Raw genomic sequence first — 17272 nt, 5'->3', positions numbered from 1 at the left:
CACACACACACACACACACACACATCAAAACCTAAAACACACACCTCACACCTGAGTGACAGCTTTTAAGAAGCATTAGAGAGAGATATATCAACAGTTACAATAGACTTCAGCCTTCAGGTTAAAGTCAGGTGAATATGTAGAGCAGTTTGTCGGTGGAAGACAACTGGTGTCTGAATACACAACAAGCTTGTAGGGAACAGGTTTCTTGTGATTCAGTAGGTTTCGATGCAATAATAGAGTGTCAATCCTAAATGGCAATTAGAAAAGAGTCTGACTTAGTGAAGAAGGGGTTTGGAACCGAAGTGTGAACCAGTGTATATCAGTCTTAAGGAGTAGGTTAACAGGACATGATTTTGATGGAACACCGACCCTGACAGGTTTAAAGGTATAAATATATAAATAGAAATGGAAAAAAATACTTCAAGACTTCTTTGAGCACTTGTCAAGAATGTTGTGGAAGAGGGATGAAGATTTCAAAAAGCTTTACATATTTCCCTCCAAATAAAAACACATTTTGTCTTCTTCTTCTGTTTTTTCATTTTTTGTTCTTTTTTATTTTCACACACATTCATTGAAATTGGAGAGACACTTGAAAGATGTGTGGCGCTGGCACAGAGATCACGGATGGAGCAGGCGTGAGAAAGCGCATTGGTGTGTTATCGTAGTCAACACACTCCTGTTGGCAGTCCGCTGGCATTTAAGGGTCCCGGCTTTGAGCGACGCGTCCCTGCACGCTGAATGTGGCTGATTGAGCTGTGAGAGCCGCATGGCGACAGGCATGCGAGGGGACAGCCGAGAGGATTTGCTCACTGCTGTGTGGGCTTAGAGATAGCTGGTTTCCAACACCTCTCTCTCTCTCTCCTTCTCTCTCTCTCTCCTTCTCTTTCTCTTTCTCCTCATCGTCTCTGTCTTACTGTCTGTCTGTCTGTTGCACTCTGTTACTTTCTCAACTTTTTGTTTTTATTCTACTCACTTCTCTGTGTGTGTAACTCTTTCTTTTTTATTCTCTTCCTCATCTTTTCATTCCTCTTCTCTTTCTTGACTCCATCATCATTCATTTCAGTCTGACTCCTTTTCTTTTGTCTCCCTTTATTTTTCCTTAGTCGTTTCCCACTAGTCGTTCTGTTACCTGTTGCAGTATCTCATCTCCTCATTTTCCCATTTTAAATTAATCTCTCTCTCTCTCTCTCTCTCTCTCTCTCTCTCTCTCTCTCTCTCTCTCTCTCTCAATTTTTCAATTTCAATTTCAATTTCAAAGAAGCTTTATTAGCATGAATGTTTTCCAACACTATTGCCAAAGCATACACATACATACATATTATATACACATACATAAAGACAAAAATAGTTGAATAAAAATAATAATAATCAACAAATCAACAAAATAATATACATAGACTAGGGTTGGATGTCTGATCTTTGTCACCTATATGCCTTCTCTCAGCTTGTGGCACCCATACACAAACTGTGCTGCGATCTGTACTGTCCGTTCTTCCTCACCTAGGAGGACTCTCATTTTTGATTCTTCATCAAGTCCTGCAAATTGAGGACATTTTTGAAGAAATTTAGGGTAAAAGATATTTCTAAGTGGGGTGTTTTTGGTGCACCTCAGAAGGAAATGTTTCTCATCCTCGACCTCCATGAGGTCACAGTGGGAGCAAATTCTTAGGTGACTCTCTTGCCAGGATCTTCTATGCCGTCCAGTTTCAATTTGAAGTTTATGGTCGCCCAATCTGTATTTTGTTAGGTAACGACTTTGTGGTTGTTTTAATTTAGTCAGGTAATTTGCTAATTCATATTTTCGATTTAATCTAAGGTAACAATTAATTTTCTTATTGTGTTGGGCATCTTGTAGCCATTGGGAAGTGTAGGCTTTTTTGTTTTTGTTGTGGATTTCTTTTAGTCGTATTGGTTTTGTGTCACTAATGTCATTGCTGTTAATAATCAAATTTAAGAGGTTATCGCTGTCTGGTTTTGTTGAGTTTGCAAGCAGTGCTTTATGATTTAGGTTTTGGGGGTCTGAATTTTTTAAATGCATCCAGAATTTAATTGATCTTTTTGTGATGGATCTCTCTCTCTCTCTGTCTCCCTAGTATGTTTCCATGTCTCTGGAGAAGGAGAAGTCATCGGGCAGGGCACTCTTTATTACAGTGACCCATGATGGCACAAAACAGGTAGGTGTATTCCCATATGAAAAAAATAAAGGGTTTCATACTGTAGAGCAGTAAAGACCGGTTCAGGACACCTAAGACCGGTTCAGGCTTTTCCCTTTATGACCGCAACTCTGGGGATCACTATCAGAGGTGGCAACTCTGGGGATCACTATCAGAGGTGGCAACTCTGGGGATCACTATCACAGGTGGCAACTGGCACTGGCATGCACCGACTCGCCCAGATACTATTGGCCCAATAGTACAAAGACGCCTTATGTTTTCCAAAGTCCTCATTAACATAACCCTCTTTTATTACCTCCGCCAGGAGGTCATGTTTTCGCCCCTGTATGTTTGTTTGTTTGTTAGCAGGATCACGAAGAAACGCATGGACCGATTTCCATCAAACTTTGTGGGGAGATTGGGTAATATAATGGCAATAATTGATTAGATTTTCAGATGTCAAGGTCAAAGGTCAAGTTCACAAGGCGGAGGTTTGCATTCTCTGAATGCTCCCATTCTTGTTTTCTTAGTGTGATGATGAGATCAATCAGATGTGAAAGTATAAATTATATGAATTAATGCATTTAAGATGTGGACTTGTACTTTAAGTGAGTAGCTTTAGGGATTCAATGCAGTGTGATAAATATTTTTTTTTTATGAAGATTTGATCTACAGCTGACCTTACAGAAGCTTAAAGAATATACATAAAAAGCCCTTTCAATGATATATAGGAGGAGTTGATCTTGCTCCTGTGGTTTTACTGTGACATTATGTGACATACAGTATGTATCTAACTGCACATACATCGGCACACAAATGTCTGAAGTCAATACAGAGTCCATCCTCAGTGAGCCCCAAATCAGGCACCACATGTTGGTGGAGAACAAGCACTTCTGAGCTTAACATTTACATTTACATTTAGTCATTTAACAGACGCTTTTGTCTAAAGTGTCGTACAAAGGAGAGAACAGTCAAGCTAAGAGCAATAAAAAAAACCTGGTGTAACAATAAATACTACTTTACATTTAGAAATAGAAAAACGGCATAGAAAGAAAAAGAAGTGCAGGAATGTAACGGCTGAAGTGCAAGTTAACACTAAAAGGTCTATATCCCTCGTCCGGGATATTTTTATTTTTGAGTTTTCGTCTTAGAGACATAAAAAGAACAACCACGGAACATTGAACCCTTTTCTAATATTATTGCTGGGGTCTTCTAGAATAGAATCATATATTCCATTTGTGCATCAATGTTTTTAGTTAAGCGAAATGTACAAAAACATCAAGGCATGTCAGACAACTAAGAAAAGTCTAGTCAAGGTGCCCGTTAGGAAGGGAGGTGCTCTCTGAAGAGCTGTTCCCGTGACTACTTGTTCCCTAGCAGCCTCTTGGAGAACCCACGTGTGACCCTGTGTAACCCCCGTTCTCTTAATTGAGCACACTTCACAGTGCTGCAAAGCATTTCAAGGGGATAGAACAGTCATGCGTGAGTTTTAGTAGGCCTATGGGGATGCTGTGGGCAGATTTCAAGCTGAATTATCTGTTAAAAAAAAAAAAAAAAAAGATGACCCCCACCTGACTGATATATCAGTGTTGTACACATTGAAAAACAGGTAGATTGGACCCCTTGCAAACAGGAACCTAAAGACTATTCAATTCAATTCTGTTCTGTTCAGTTCAATTATTTTCAATTTTATTTATATAGCGCCAAAACAATGAAATGATCTTCAGGGTGCTTTCTGAGCCCAGAGCCTGAACTATGACACCTACTGGCAGAAGGGAAGCCTAATAAACACAGCAGAATACATTCTGATCACCACAGAACATGCCACAGGCACCCACCAATACATCTCTTGGTGGCTTCAACTTCCAGCAATACTATCAAATTTGGTCTTTCATGTTCTTAGCAACAGACCGTGAAAAAAGTGCAATTTTTTTGCAGGAGGAAGAAAAAGGACTTAGTCATTACAAACACAGAGAGAACATTTTTGTTTCAAGCTTAGGTCTGCTCTTGAAGATAATAACGTCAGGACTGGAAGAAAGAAAAAAAAAATCACTTTGTTCATTCGACACTAAAGTATAACCAACTATGCAGTCGGCCGATAGCTTCTAGAATGAAAATACTTCTAAATTGCCAATTGATTTTCTACGACAAATGCCTGGTGCTCAGACAGTGGCGTCAGCCAGTGCACACCATTGCAGCTTGTTTGACAGCTAATAAAGAGATTAGGTTCAATACACCGTGAGAGCCGGGCGGCGGCGGCAGCGGTGGTGGCGGTGGTGGCGGCGGCGTCAGCAGCTCTGGGTGACGGCGATAAAGGGGCACAGAGGGAGGAGGGGAGATCGTGATGAAAAGGAGAAGACAAACAAATGAGATCAAGCTCCAGCGGTTTTCCTGAACATGCTCGCACAGGCGGCCAGGCGGGCACACACACAAACACACATACACACACACACACACACACACACACACACACACACACACACACACACACATACACACACACACACACACACACACACACACACAAACACACATACACACACACACACACACACACACCGGGTGGTTCCCGCTCTCTGCCTGGGAAGGGGGTTGTTGCAAGCTTCAAGAGTCAGAGAGCCTTAGACTGATGTGATCTTGTGTATCTGAGTTACAACTCCAACACAACACTGTTAATTGGATTGGCGTGAGCGACTGTGACATCAAGGTTATTTTATTTCACCTACAGGTTTGATGTATATTTCTTGTGGTTATTTTACTCAAGTAGGTGGCCATTTACATAATCCATTTAGAGGATGGTATCAGCTCGGAAAAGTGGTAGCATAAAAGACAGTCAACATGTTTCTTCAGTTAGAGTGCTACTGAGGAACTGAATCCAAGAACCACACACTGCTGGCATGCTCACCCTGTCTAATTAGTTGAGTTGCTGGGGCTGTAAAGATAAAAAACCCTACGCAATGTTTTCTCTATTTTTTCCCCTTCAACTTGGAGAGCTACCGTAAACAAGAACCTGCTCAGACGTATTATCTTTTTTTTTTTTTCAATATTCTTTTAATCCCTTCATTTGCTTTTGATGTTGAGGCTGGTAGCGAAGACGGAGCTTACAGAAGTAGAGGTTGTTATTTGGTGAGTCAAATGACAAAAAAAAGAAACAATGTTAAACAGTTCTGAGGCCTACCTGTCTGAGGGTTTATCTGGAATCTTCCACCTTCGTTCCCAGCAACGATGGTGTACATGATCGGTTCGCTGCTCACACCGTCTCTTGTGCCGGCGGACACACTGAGAACCTCTGTCCCTACAGCTATGGATTCTGGGATAGAGGTGCTGTACTCCGAGCTGGCGAACACTGGTTGGTAGTCACTGAGGTCCACCACGGTTACCGTTACCGTGGAGAGAGAATGCAGGTGGCGTGGCAGGCCGCGATCAGTGGCTTTGACCTTCAGCTCGAAGGTCTTCTGAGTCTCGTCCGTCAGGGGCCTTTCCAGGCGAAGGACTCCTGAGGTCTCATCCAGGGAGAAGAAGCTAGTATCTGGTCCCTGGAGGGAATACCTCACCTCAGAGTTTATACCTGAAATGAAAAGTGTGGACAAATATTTACAATGATCTGTCAACAACAGACAATCAGCTGCCACAACAACATTTAATAATACAGCCTGTGATTCTTGTTGATATTTGAGCTCAACAGCCAATCAATTTACACACCTTCCCTACATACTCCTGAAGCAAAGGAGTGATGAGCTGGAATGTATGGCTCGGTCTGAGCCACTATATTTCTTTCCCAATTACAGAGCCGTGACTCTTAAGTATTTTTGAGCACAAACACTGACTGGGCCTTATGCAGGAAGTGCGATACGAACAAATGTTCTCTTATTTCTGTTTGTATCCACAGTGTGTTCTTTTTTTTTGACAGAACCCATTGATATCTGGGATTCACCAATGTTTTCAAAGTTCACAAATTGTTTGTCCATTATTTGATACATACATGTTTGAGGAACATGCTAAAAACACTGGAGTGTCCTGTTATAGATCAATAAGCAGAGTCATACATCACCATCTAACACACCCTCGGAGGGAAAAAAAGTGCTCCAGCTCTTTCGTTCAAACTAGCCACTGCCTCAACAGTGAAACGTTCAGTATCTGCAAACGTGTCACCGCTGTCGTGCCTGGACGTGTACAAGCTATCATATTTGCATTTCTTTTTAATAGGCAGGGTGAAGAGTTGGTGAGTTCCAGCATTTTGAAGGAGGAGTTTGTGAGGATGAGGCTTAAAATAAGACAAAATAAAGCAGGCGATGAGAAAAGGCTTGGAGGTGTTGGGACGTCACTGCATGTTGCCACACATCAACAGGAGCGGCCCTGTCACTCCCTAAACGTGTTGATCCCAGATCAAACAGCACTCACCCATTTTTTCTGCTGCTACTTCGCACACAGCTGTGTAAGCGAAAAGAAATTAAGCGCACTTCAATAAGAGAGCTGCCCACTGACCTCAACCTCACTTCGCTGAGAGTGAATGACTAGATGGTGGATGTTTCGGACGTGATTAAACAGCACTGTGACACGTTCACCATCAGTGTGATGGAATGTGTAATGATGTGGAAAAGAAAATATCCTCTAGGCACCTTTGAGAACATAGCTTACTGGTTGTAAAGGGTCTTCGAGAGTAAATATCACTGAGGTAATGTCGAAAAAGAGGGCTTGAGTTGTGTTTTTCTTTTTTTGTGGTAATACTGTGACTGTAACAATGCTGCACTTTTTCACGGCTATAGCCTTCTACACCAATTCTCATTTAACCGTAAAACAGAATGGACAGGCAGGGCAACGTGCACAGTACGTGTTGCCAGAGGGTCTTTGGTTGCAACATCAAAGCCTAGCTGGTACCTGTATCTGGGTCTTTTGCGTAGATTACAGCAACAGGTGTCCTGACGGTGGTGTTGTCAAACACGGTGACCTCGTAATGGCTGGTGGAGAAGCGGGGTGGGTTGTCGTTCATGTCCTGCACCAAGAGCACGATGTCGGCCTGGCAAGAATGCCCGCCGCCGTCCGTGGCTTTCACCACCAGGTCATACCCGGACTCGTGCTCCCGGTCCAACAAAGCCAGGGTGAACAGCTCACCTGGAAACAAATTAATTTTAAACACAGTAAACCCATGCGCTGTTGTTTCTTTTTTTTGTGTTTATTTATTCTTTTAATTTTTTACTTGTTTATTTTTAATGTGGCCACACACCATGTCCCAGTGCAGGTAAGGCCAAAGCTGGGAATGGGTACAATTCGCATGTGCGAGAGTCGCCATTCGCTTCAGAATTGGTACAATTCGCATGTGCGAGAGTCGCCATTCGCTTCACGCGAATCAGGCACAATTCGAGTGGGCGAGAGTCGACACTTTGGGCGCATATGAGACGTTGAGACTCTTATTAAAGATTTTACTCATTCTCGTGGTTGAAAGTCGGTACAGAATTGCACAGAGACGGGCGCATAATGAGACATATACGTTGTTGACTCACAAAGACAAAACAAATAGCTACACGTAGCCTATAAACGTTGTTGAGACTCTTATTAAAGATTTTACTCGTTCTCGTGGTTGAAAGTCGGTAACAAAACAGAGACAAATAGGTACACGTTCAAGCAATGTCATTTCATGTCATTTATTTCAAAAACAAACAATCAGAGTGTAAGAGCTCTGGTTCCAAGACACAAAAAAGCCAGGAACCAGGTCTGATGGCCCATCAACCTAAACAATAGGCCAGGAGCCGTCTTGATGGTTGTAACCTGGTGCTGTGTAAACTAGCTTGTGGGTGTTGAATTGGTATTTTTTTTGTTCAGCCACTTAACATTCTATAGTGTATTCATATCTATTTATGTCATATCATGCCTCATGACTCTTACCTCATATTCATTGTACTTATATATCTTATCATGTCTTACCTCATTCATAAGCATTTTGCTACCTTCACCTGTACCTGTATCATATCTGCACTAATGACCAACTATTGCTGCCAATGTTACTACTGCTCATACCCCATATATCTTGTACTGTCATATCATACTGTATACATCCCATCTATTTATTTTTATATTACCACTATGCAGAATACTCTGCACTCTTCTGCTATGGTTCCTTTGGTTAGATTCCGTTGCATTGTACTTATATCATATCAACATCAGACAGCAATGATCTCACCTGGTCTGCCCACACTGACAAGGTGGTCAAAGCTGCCCGAAAACGCCTCTTCTTCCTGAGGAGACTCAGGAAGTTTGGCATCAATCCAGACATCCTCACCAACTTCTATAGATGCACTATAGAAAGCATCTTGACTGTTAGCATCTCAGTGTGGTTTGGAAGCTGCACAGCCATGGACCGTAAGGCCCTACGCAGTGTGGTCAGATCCGTTGAGTTCATCATCGGCAGGAAACTCCCATCCCTTCAGGACATCTACCTTAAAAGATGCCTCCGAAGAGCTGGCAGGATCCTAAAAGACTGTCATCACCCATCCTTCAGACTGTTCACCCTGCTGCCTTCTGGTAGGCGGTTCCGAAGTGTCCGGTCTCGCACCCGCAGACTGGAGAACAGTTTCTACCCTAAGGCCATCAGACTCCTAAATGAAGAATAATGCACTCCTCACTTTACACTTGCCACTTTACTCTTCACTGGCTCACTTTTACTGCTGTTTGCACTACTTTCTCAGTCCAGCTCATGTTCAGTTTAGCTCATGTAGGTTGTTTATCTGTTTAGTATCTGTTTAATATGTGTATTTATGTTTAGTATCTATGGTAGTGTGGTATGGTGTCCTGTCTTAAGCATTTCAGTGCCCAGTCCAACTCTGTTGTTCTGTGTATCTGACAATAAAAGAGTTGACTTGACTTGACTTGTACCTGTATCATATCTGCGCTAATGACCAACTATTGCTGCCAATGTTACAACTACTCATACCCCATATATCTTGCGCTGCCATATCATACTGAATACAAATGCTATACAATACATTATCTGTAAGGTTGTGAGTGTGCAGTGGTAATGTAAGTTTATATTGATTATGTTTTTATTCAGTCACACACAGTAACAACAAACAAGTTCAACACAAATAATAATACATTCAAAGTGACTGAAAAGGCACAAGCTGAAGAATAATGCTTGTATTTAAGCCTGTCCTGTTTGACCAATTTAAGCTACCCATCAACATATGCATTTTTATTTTATTTTTTACAAGTAATACATGTAATGGAAATAAAAAAACAAACAAAAGAATTGCCTCCAAAAAGTTAGTCACAAGAAGAGCAATGAAGCAAGATCTCAAATAAACAGCACAAAATCCTGCATACATTATGGACACTTGTAGCCCTCAAAAATTGCTTTAGCTACCATCCCTTTGAAAACAAAAAATGTCTTACACTTTCTTAAGATTATGTTAGCATCATTCCATAATGAAATTCCAACAACAGATATACATCTCCTTTTAATTAATTTTTTGGCATTTGGTACACTAAATTTACAGACATCTCTGAGATTATATTTTGTCTCTTGAAATGAAAAAAACCTTTGTATGCTGACTGGGAGTTGGTTTGATTTAGCTCGATACATTATTTGCATTATTTTATAATATACCAGATCATTAAATTTCATAACAAATGATTTCATAAACAATGGGTTAGTGGGTGCATAATAATCAACCTTATTTATTATCCTTATGGCTCGTTTTTGTAAAATAATGATTTCATTGACAGTTGTTTTATATGTCAATCCCCAGACTTCCACACAATATGATATGTAGGGAAGTATAAGTGAACAGTAAATAATATGTAAGGCCTTATAGTTTAACATGCTTCTTGATTTGTACAAAATTGCTATCATCTTAGAGATCTTTCCTTTGATATAATAAACATGTGGTTTCCATGTTAATTTATGGTCAATGACCACTCCTAGAAATGTTATCTCGGTCACTCGTTCAGCATCACTTATTTTTAATTGAATGTCCTTACCTATTTCCTTTTTCGATTTCCAAAGACCATGAATTAGTTTTTTATTTTTCTATTGAGTGACAATCTATTAACATCAAACCAGGTTTTGAGGATTTCAAAATCTCTTTCAATAGAAGTCAAGAGTTGCTGTAGATTATACCCGAACAGTAGACTACATGTTTGTATCAGTTGGATTCGTAGAACGTAATAAATTACATTGCTTGACCGTGTGGCTATTTGTCTCTGTTTTGTTATTGTTATCTTTAATAAAAGTCTCAACAACGTTTATAGGTTACGTGTAGCTATTTGTTTGTAGTTCGCGTCCTAAGTGAAGCGCGCTTCATTCACAAAGTGGCGACTCTCGCGTGAAGCGAATTGTGCCAAGCGAATGGCGACTCTCGCACATGCGAAATGTACCCATTCGCAGACAAGACCTTAGCTCCCCAGTGGTTCGTATGACTGCTGGAGGTCTACAGAATAATGCCGCTACATGCAGGCTTGGGAGAATGTTGTGTTCATTAGGGGGAAATGCATGCAGTTAAAAACGAAAAAAAATTAGTCACCGCTTGTGGTTTGATGTTTGTGGAACCATCAGAAATGCAGGGAATTTGTTTTGAGTTCCATGGTATAAAATTTCATTAAAGAGTTTCTGCATCGGTGCTTGACATATCACTTCCATCTAGATTACCTGATAAACCATATTTGCAAGACGCCCTGCTCTGATAAGAGGCAGTGGAATAGATTGGGCTCGATGATAGATTTGCCACGAAGAGCATATGATTGATGAGGGCAAAGAAAAATTCCGATCCCTCTCAATGTGAGGGATTTTCTCAGCGCCAGGTCTGGTGTGCTAACTTGGAGTGTTTGCTATCTTATCTAGTTGGTATGTCACCATTCAGATGCTACCTGACACTTCTCACAGGCTCCCTCAAGGGAGAGATAGGCAAACATTGTGAATGGGTTTTTACCTGTCCTCTGGTTCAGGTGGAACTTGTCAGCATTGTGACCGTGGAGGGTGAAGGAGACCTGCCCGTTGGTGCCGATGTCTGGGTCAGCTGCCGAGACTTTTAAAATGAAACGGCCCGAGGGGGAGTTCTCCATAACGGCCTCGGTGTAGAGCAACTGCTCACAAAAAAGTTAAAGAGTTAAAGTTTGTTCTCATGTTGGGATGTGTGGCTCCTATGATGAGATTACACGAAGATTATTCAGGTTTGCAAAATTATACAAGACCATACAAGTTAATAGAATTGTGCAAGAATATACAAGACCATTCAAGACCATTTCGGTGACAGCATTGGTAAAGAAAGACAGCAAAATGTTAAAAAGCTAAAGTAATCTCTAAAAGTTCTCTCATTTTGTTATGCAAGTTAAGAACCTGTTTCTCAGAGTATCTCATGCGTACATACAAAGGACACAAATTGGTGTAAGATGGCGGTTTGACCCGCAGTCTTAAGAATCAGACGGGCGAAGTAAACTTGGCTCATGGTGGTGTTTGAGTAAGGATTGCGGTCTCATTACTCTGAGGGTGTGTCCTGTGCAGGGAACAGAGGAGCAGACAGCACACACACACACACACACACACACACACACACACACACACACACACACACAGACACACACAGACACACACGCACAGAAGTCTTACCTGCTCGCACAAAGGGCTGTTGTCATTGATGTCGAGAACATGGACGTCCACGGTGGCGGTGTCCTGAGATCTACCATCTGTGGCGACTACCCGTATGCTGTGTTTGTCTTTGGCTTCCCTGTCCAGAGGGCCTTGCAGGACGACCCTCCACTCCTCGTCAGCCAGCTCAACGGAAAACAGGCCGAGTGGATCTCCATCTAAACGTGCCAGTGATGATGGTGATAGTGGGTAAAAGGATATGTTGTTTCAGAGGTGTGATTAAAGAAAAACAGCAGAGGACCAGACCAAAGTTACGGAAAAAAATCAAATGTCAGTTAATTTCAAAACTAAGTTACTCCTCAACCTTTGCCTGCTTTTGTGTGTGTGTTTGTGTGTGTGTGTGTGTGTGTGTGTTGGATACCAATAATGGAAGGAGTCTTCATCACAATGGTTAAGTCTGTAAGAATTTTCTTTTTTTCTCTCCTCTTAATCTTCTAGACACAACAGGATTTTCTTGCTTATTCAGTGCACATTGACTTAAAAAACCGGAAGAATGGTTCTTCAGATTAACATGTCAGCACAAAGAATAGGCATCATACTTTGCCATTTCAAAGACCTGGAATAATTGCTAATGCTTGATTAAAAGCAGTTCCTGACCTCCAACACAAAATCTCAGCAGACTGTCTGAGCCTCCATAGTCTCTCACACCTTAAACGTAAGCAGCATAAATGGCATTGGTAATAGCAGTCTGCAAAGTCTTGAAACATTTGGTAATTACTTTTCTCCTCAGCTGTTAACCACTTACACAGTTAGTTTCATCCATTTACAACCTATTACAGTGACCCTGTACTATTTATCTTTTATTCAGGTTTATTTGCCATGGGTTTTTTGATATTCCTATAAAAGCATTTCATAGGAGCACTCAGTTGTCAAAATGATCAACTACACCACTGCAAAGGGCCCAGCATGGAAATATATAAAACTGGCCTTGTTCAGTTGTTCAAAAATTGATGGCCACTGTTTGTGACGGCAATACAATTTCTGAATCGATTCGTTTTTTTATTTTACTTTCAGTGTGATTTCCCCATGGCATCATATTAAGTTCAGTAGAAGTATTTGTCACAGTCTACTAGAGGCAACAGCCCTTACCAGTTATGTAGCATGTGACCTGGCGGTTCTCTGAGGTCACATCCAGATCGGTAGTGGTGAGCGTCGCAATGACTTCCCCGGGTCGGCTGTTCTCCATGAGCGAGCCCTGGTAGAGCTCCTCGGTAAACTGCGGCGGATTGTCGTTGTCATCCGTGATCATCACCTCCACCAGGGCGGAGGAGGACAGCTTGACCTTGCCACCGTGATCGGTAGCCACCACGTAGAAGCGGTACATCTGCGTACTCTCACAGTCCATCTCCCTCAGGGTGGTGATCCAGCCGCTCTCGCTCTCGATGGTGAAGATGTCACCCATGTCCTCCGGCTCCACTCTGTAGGTCACCTGCCCATTGTCACCCGTGTCTGGGTCGTTGGCGGTCACCTGGATGACCGTGGTCCCCGCTGGCATATTCTCTGCCAGGAAGGCCTGGTACGGGTCGGCTTCAAACGTGGGCTTGTTGTCATTAACATCCTGGACCTGGATGCTAATTGACACCAAGGAGGCCACATCAGTGCCGTTGTGGTTCCCTTGTGCCACGACGTCGATCTGGTACCACTTAGTCCTCTCGTGGTCAATACTCTTTTGAACCACCAATGTACCACTCTCTTCATCCACAGCAAACACGTGGTCCTTGTTACTTTCGACTGTGTTGCCCTCAACTAAGCTGTATATCAGTGGCACGTCACCGTCAGCTCGCACCGCCCCAACCTCTGTTCCCAGGGGGAGATCTTCCGATGCTGTGAACGTGTACAGTGGCTCGGTGAACTGTGGCAGGGGCAGCTCGGGTGGCAGCACTTTCACCTGCACGGGCACCGTGGAGTTATAAAACGGCGTACCGCCATCTCGCGCTTTCACTTTGAAGTTGAATATTTTGTTCTCCATATCAACCAGGCTCTCTTTCACGGTGACGATCCCTGTGAAGGGGTTGATCTCGATCACGTCCTCTGTCACCTCCTCTGCTTCATCGATGGTGTAGGTGACGTCCGCATTCTTGCCGTCGTCTGCGTCGTATGCCATTATCTGAATGACGGGGGCCCCTTTATTGACAGTGGACTGAATGGACACCTGGTATTCTGAGGCTTGGAACTGCGGGGGATTGTCATTCTCATCCGTCAGGATTATCTTCACCGTGCAAAAAGCCACTCTCCCTCCTCCATCTTTGGCCATTACTTTAATGGCGATCACTCTCTGCAAAGGGTTTTCTCTGTCTAATGGCTGAGATGTCACTATTTGTCCCTCCTGGTCTATGGAGAAGGTCTCATCTGCAAGCTTATTAATAATAGTGTAGTCCACACTGCCATAAGGTCCATCGTCTGGATCGATTGCTGCCAGTCTGATTACACGAGTTCCTGCCTCTGCATTTTCAGCAAGCTCTGCCTCATATATGTTCTGGCTGAAATGGGGACTGTGGCTGTTGCTGTAAATCATGTCAATGTTAACAGGGGCTGTCTTTTGAAACACACCGTCCGATACAGCCACTGTGAGGTTGTAAAAAGGGTCCAAGTTTCTTTTGCAGACGTTGGAGAAAGAGATGACACCTGATGACTCGTTGATGGAAAAGTACCTGTTCTCATTCCCTGAGAGAATCTTGTACTGAAGGTCTGTGCTGTCTGGATCCAAGGCCTGAATTTTGACCACTATGTGACCACAGGCGGCCATTTTATCCAGAGAGGCACTGTAATGGGTCTTGATGAAGTCAGGCGGGTTGTCATTGACATCGGTCACGTTGACAAGAATGTAGGCCTCACTGCTAAGTGCCGGGGAGCCGCTATCTGTCGCTTTTACTTTTAACAGGAACTTCTGAGTGGCCTCGAAGTCCAGTTCCTGTGATGCTACCAAGAGGCCACTCTGTGTATCAATCTCAAAAAAGTCTGTCTCGTTTTTGCCTGTGTCCAGTAACTCGTAGGTGATTTCCTTATTTCTCCCTGAGTCCTCATCTGTGGCAGTGATCTGTAACACAGAGGTTCCTGCTGGGAGCCCCTCTAGCACGTGCGTTTCATACATGTGTTTCCGAAACACAGGGGCATTGTCGTTCACGTCCTCCACCTCGATTTCCACTTTGGCCTCGGCGAAAGAGCCCATCACTGAGTCTGTCGCTCGCACTGTGAGCAGGTGCATCGCTTGCGTTTCATAGTCCAGGAAGTCGGTGACGCTCAGCACCCCCGTCTTGAAGTCGATGTGGAAGTTCTTGGTGGCATTTTCCTCCTCCAGGTTATAGATAAGGCGATAGCCCTCAGGATTGCGCGCCTGAGCGTGCAAAATAGTAGTGAAGGGCGATATGTTCTCCGGCAATTTCAGCGGGTAGAACTGGCTCTGGAATACAGGGTGAGAGCGGTTCCTCACTTGGACGTAAAGTTCCGCCACCGCACTGTAACTTGGTTCTCCTTCGTCGGACGCCAGCACAGTGAGAGCGTATTTATTCAGAGACTCAAAGTCCAGGGGCCGCTTAAGAGACACGTCTCCGAGATTAGGGTCTATCCTGAAAAGCTCAAAGTCATCCTCAAGCATGAAAACGATTGATCCATTCTCACCCGCGTCTGCATCACTGCCCATCACCTGGTACAGGACGTCGCCAGGCTCAGTCTCCTCCGAAATCGTCAAAGAATGGGGCAGATTTAGGAAAACAGGCGTGTTGTCATTTATGTCGTCGATGTAAACCTTTACGTGGGTGATTGCTCTGTGTGGTGGGTTTCTTGTGTCCCTCACTTCCACCACCAGTTCGTACTCGTCCTGTTCTTCACGATCAAAGGGGAGGCCTGTGGTGTGTAGAACTCCAGAGGACTCGATGATAGCAAATGTATCCCCGGCGTTAAGCACTTTGTAGACGAGTGGCTCATTTAGGAAGCCACCCACTGCTCTAAGCACAGCCAAAGTCTTCACAAATGTTACATTTTCCAACACAGTAGCTACCTGGAGCTGTTCTTCAAATCTAAGATTTGACGTGGTCATGTTAGTGATATTTACCTGGACGGTTGCTGTGTCTTTGTACAGGCCATCATAGGCCATGACTTTCAGCTGATGGTGAGTCTGGATGTCAGACACGTTACTAATAAATATCACACCGGAGGAGGGGTGAATGGCAAAGTTCTTATCTGGATTGCCTTCAATCAAACTATATGTCACCTCAGAATCTGCATCATGCGCCACCACCTGGATGACCTCCATGTCTTTGAAGAGAGGGAATTCGATGGAGGACCCGTATGAGGGGGCTGTGAATTGAGGGGGGCAATCGTTAAAGTCCAAGATTCGGATGACAACTTTGGCTGGTGTGTCTGCCGACAGCGAGGGCTCACCCGAGTCTCTTACTTGAATAGTCAAGTGAAACTCGGGAGTAGACTCGTAGTCGACGGGGGCTATGAGAGAAATCGTCCCCATGTTGGGGTCCACTCTGAACACTTTCTGGGCCTCAGGCTCCAGGATCTGGAAAACGAGCAGGGCATTAGAGTCCTTGTCTGCGTCGCTGGCCCTGATCACCAGAGGGGCGTTGTTTTCTCCGATGACCATGGCGTTGATGTGAGCAGCCTCGCTGATCTGTCCGTAGTAACTGCCGCGTAGGAAAGCAGGAGGGTTGTCGTTTTCATCCACGACGTACACGTGCACTATCGCGTCAGATGAGGTCCCTGCTGCCGTGGTGGCTTGCACTCGCAGGCGATACGAGGCACACGTCTCAAAGTCCAGTTCTGTCTGGATGGAGATGAGACCGGAGTAGGCATTGATGTGGAAGGTTCCATTAGGGTCACCATCTCTGATGCTGTACTCCAGGGCCACTGGGCTTTGCGCAGAGACAGAGAGCACTGGAGTGCCTGGCAGACCGGCCTCGCTAATCTCCGCAAAATACTCCTCAGAGAGGAAGCGGGGGGGTGTCAGGTCAGACAGGGTGACGTGGACTTCAACAGGACAGAGGTCACTGCGATGAGGGAAGCCCTGATCGGTGGCTTTGACGGTGAGGTGATACTGCTCCTGCGGCGGGTTGGCTAAAGACTTAGCCACACTTATACTTCCTGTGTCCTGATCGATGTCAAAGGCCCCATCACCATTCCCTGTTGACAAAGAGAACAGAAAGAAAAATATGAGTTAGGTGTGTGTGAGTGTGTGTGTGTGTGTGTGAGTGGGGGGGGGGGGGGGGAGGGAGTAGGCATTGGGGACAGAGAGAAAGAATGTGGATGGTTGATTTTTAATCATAGTTATCATAATTACCTGTCTTTGTCTGACTTATTGGTCGTATTAAATTATCTCTAATTATACAGCACTATCACAAAGACAGCTCAAGGTGTAATTAATACTTTTGCACTCACACTGGTGTGCAAAACTTTCAGTCACAGAGGATTTATAGTTGGAAAAAGTTTTTCGCTTTTCAATCAGCCCTAATGAACCTTTTCCCTCCGGCCTATA

General features: G+C 43.7%; 1 protein-coding gene across 1 annotated transcript in view; it reads right to left on the bottom strand.

Annotated features, from left to right (window-relative positions):
• fat2 (FAT atypical cadherin 2) overlaps positions 1-17272 on the bottom strand; it is a gene marked incomplete at both ends in the record, with an annotated part of 55363 nt that overhangs the window by 22824 nt on the left and 15267 nt on the right. The window contains 5 exons of the mRNA XM_080840567.1: positions 5335-5724; positions 7035-7268; positions 11078-11231; positions 11755-11951; positions 12883-16920. Coding sequence (XP_080696693.1) covers positions 5335-5724; positions 7035-7268; positions 11078-11231; positions 11755-11951; positions 12883-16920 — 5013 coding nt within the window. The remainder of the gene's footprint in view (positions 1-5334; positions 5725-7034; positions 7269-11077; positions 11232-11754; positions 11952-12882; positions 16921-17272) is intronic.

The sequence above is a fragment of the Sprattus sprattus genome (assembly GCF_963457725.1).
Source record: "Sprattus sprattus genome assembly, chromosome: 6".
NCBI classification, from domain to species: domain Eukaryota; kingdom Metazoa; phylum Chordata; class Actinopteri; order Clupeiformes; family Clupeidae; genus Sprattus; species Sprattus sprattus.
Note: the sequence above shows the minus strand (reverse complement) of the source record. Positions and strands in the feature narration are given on the sequence as shown.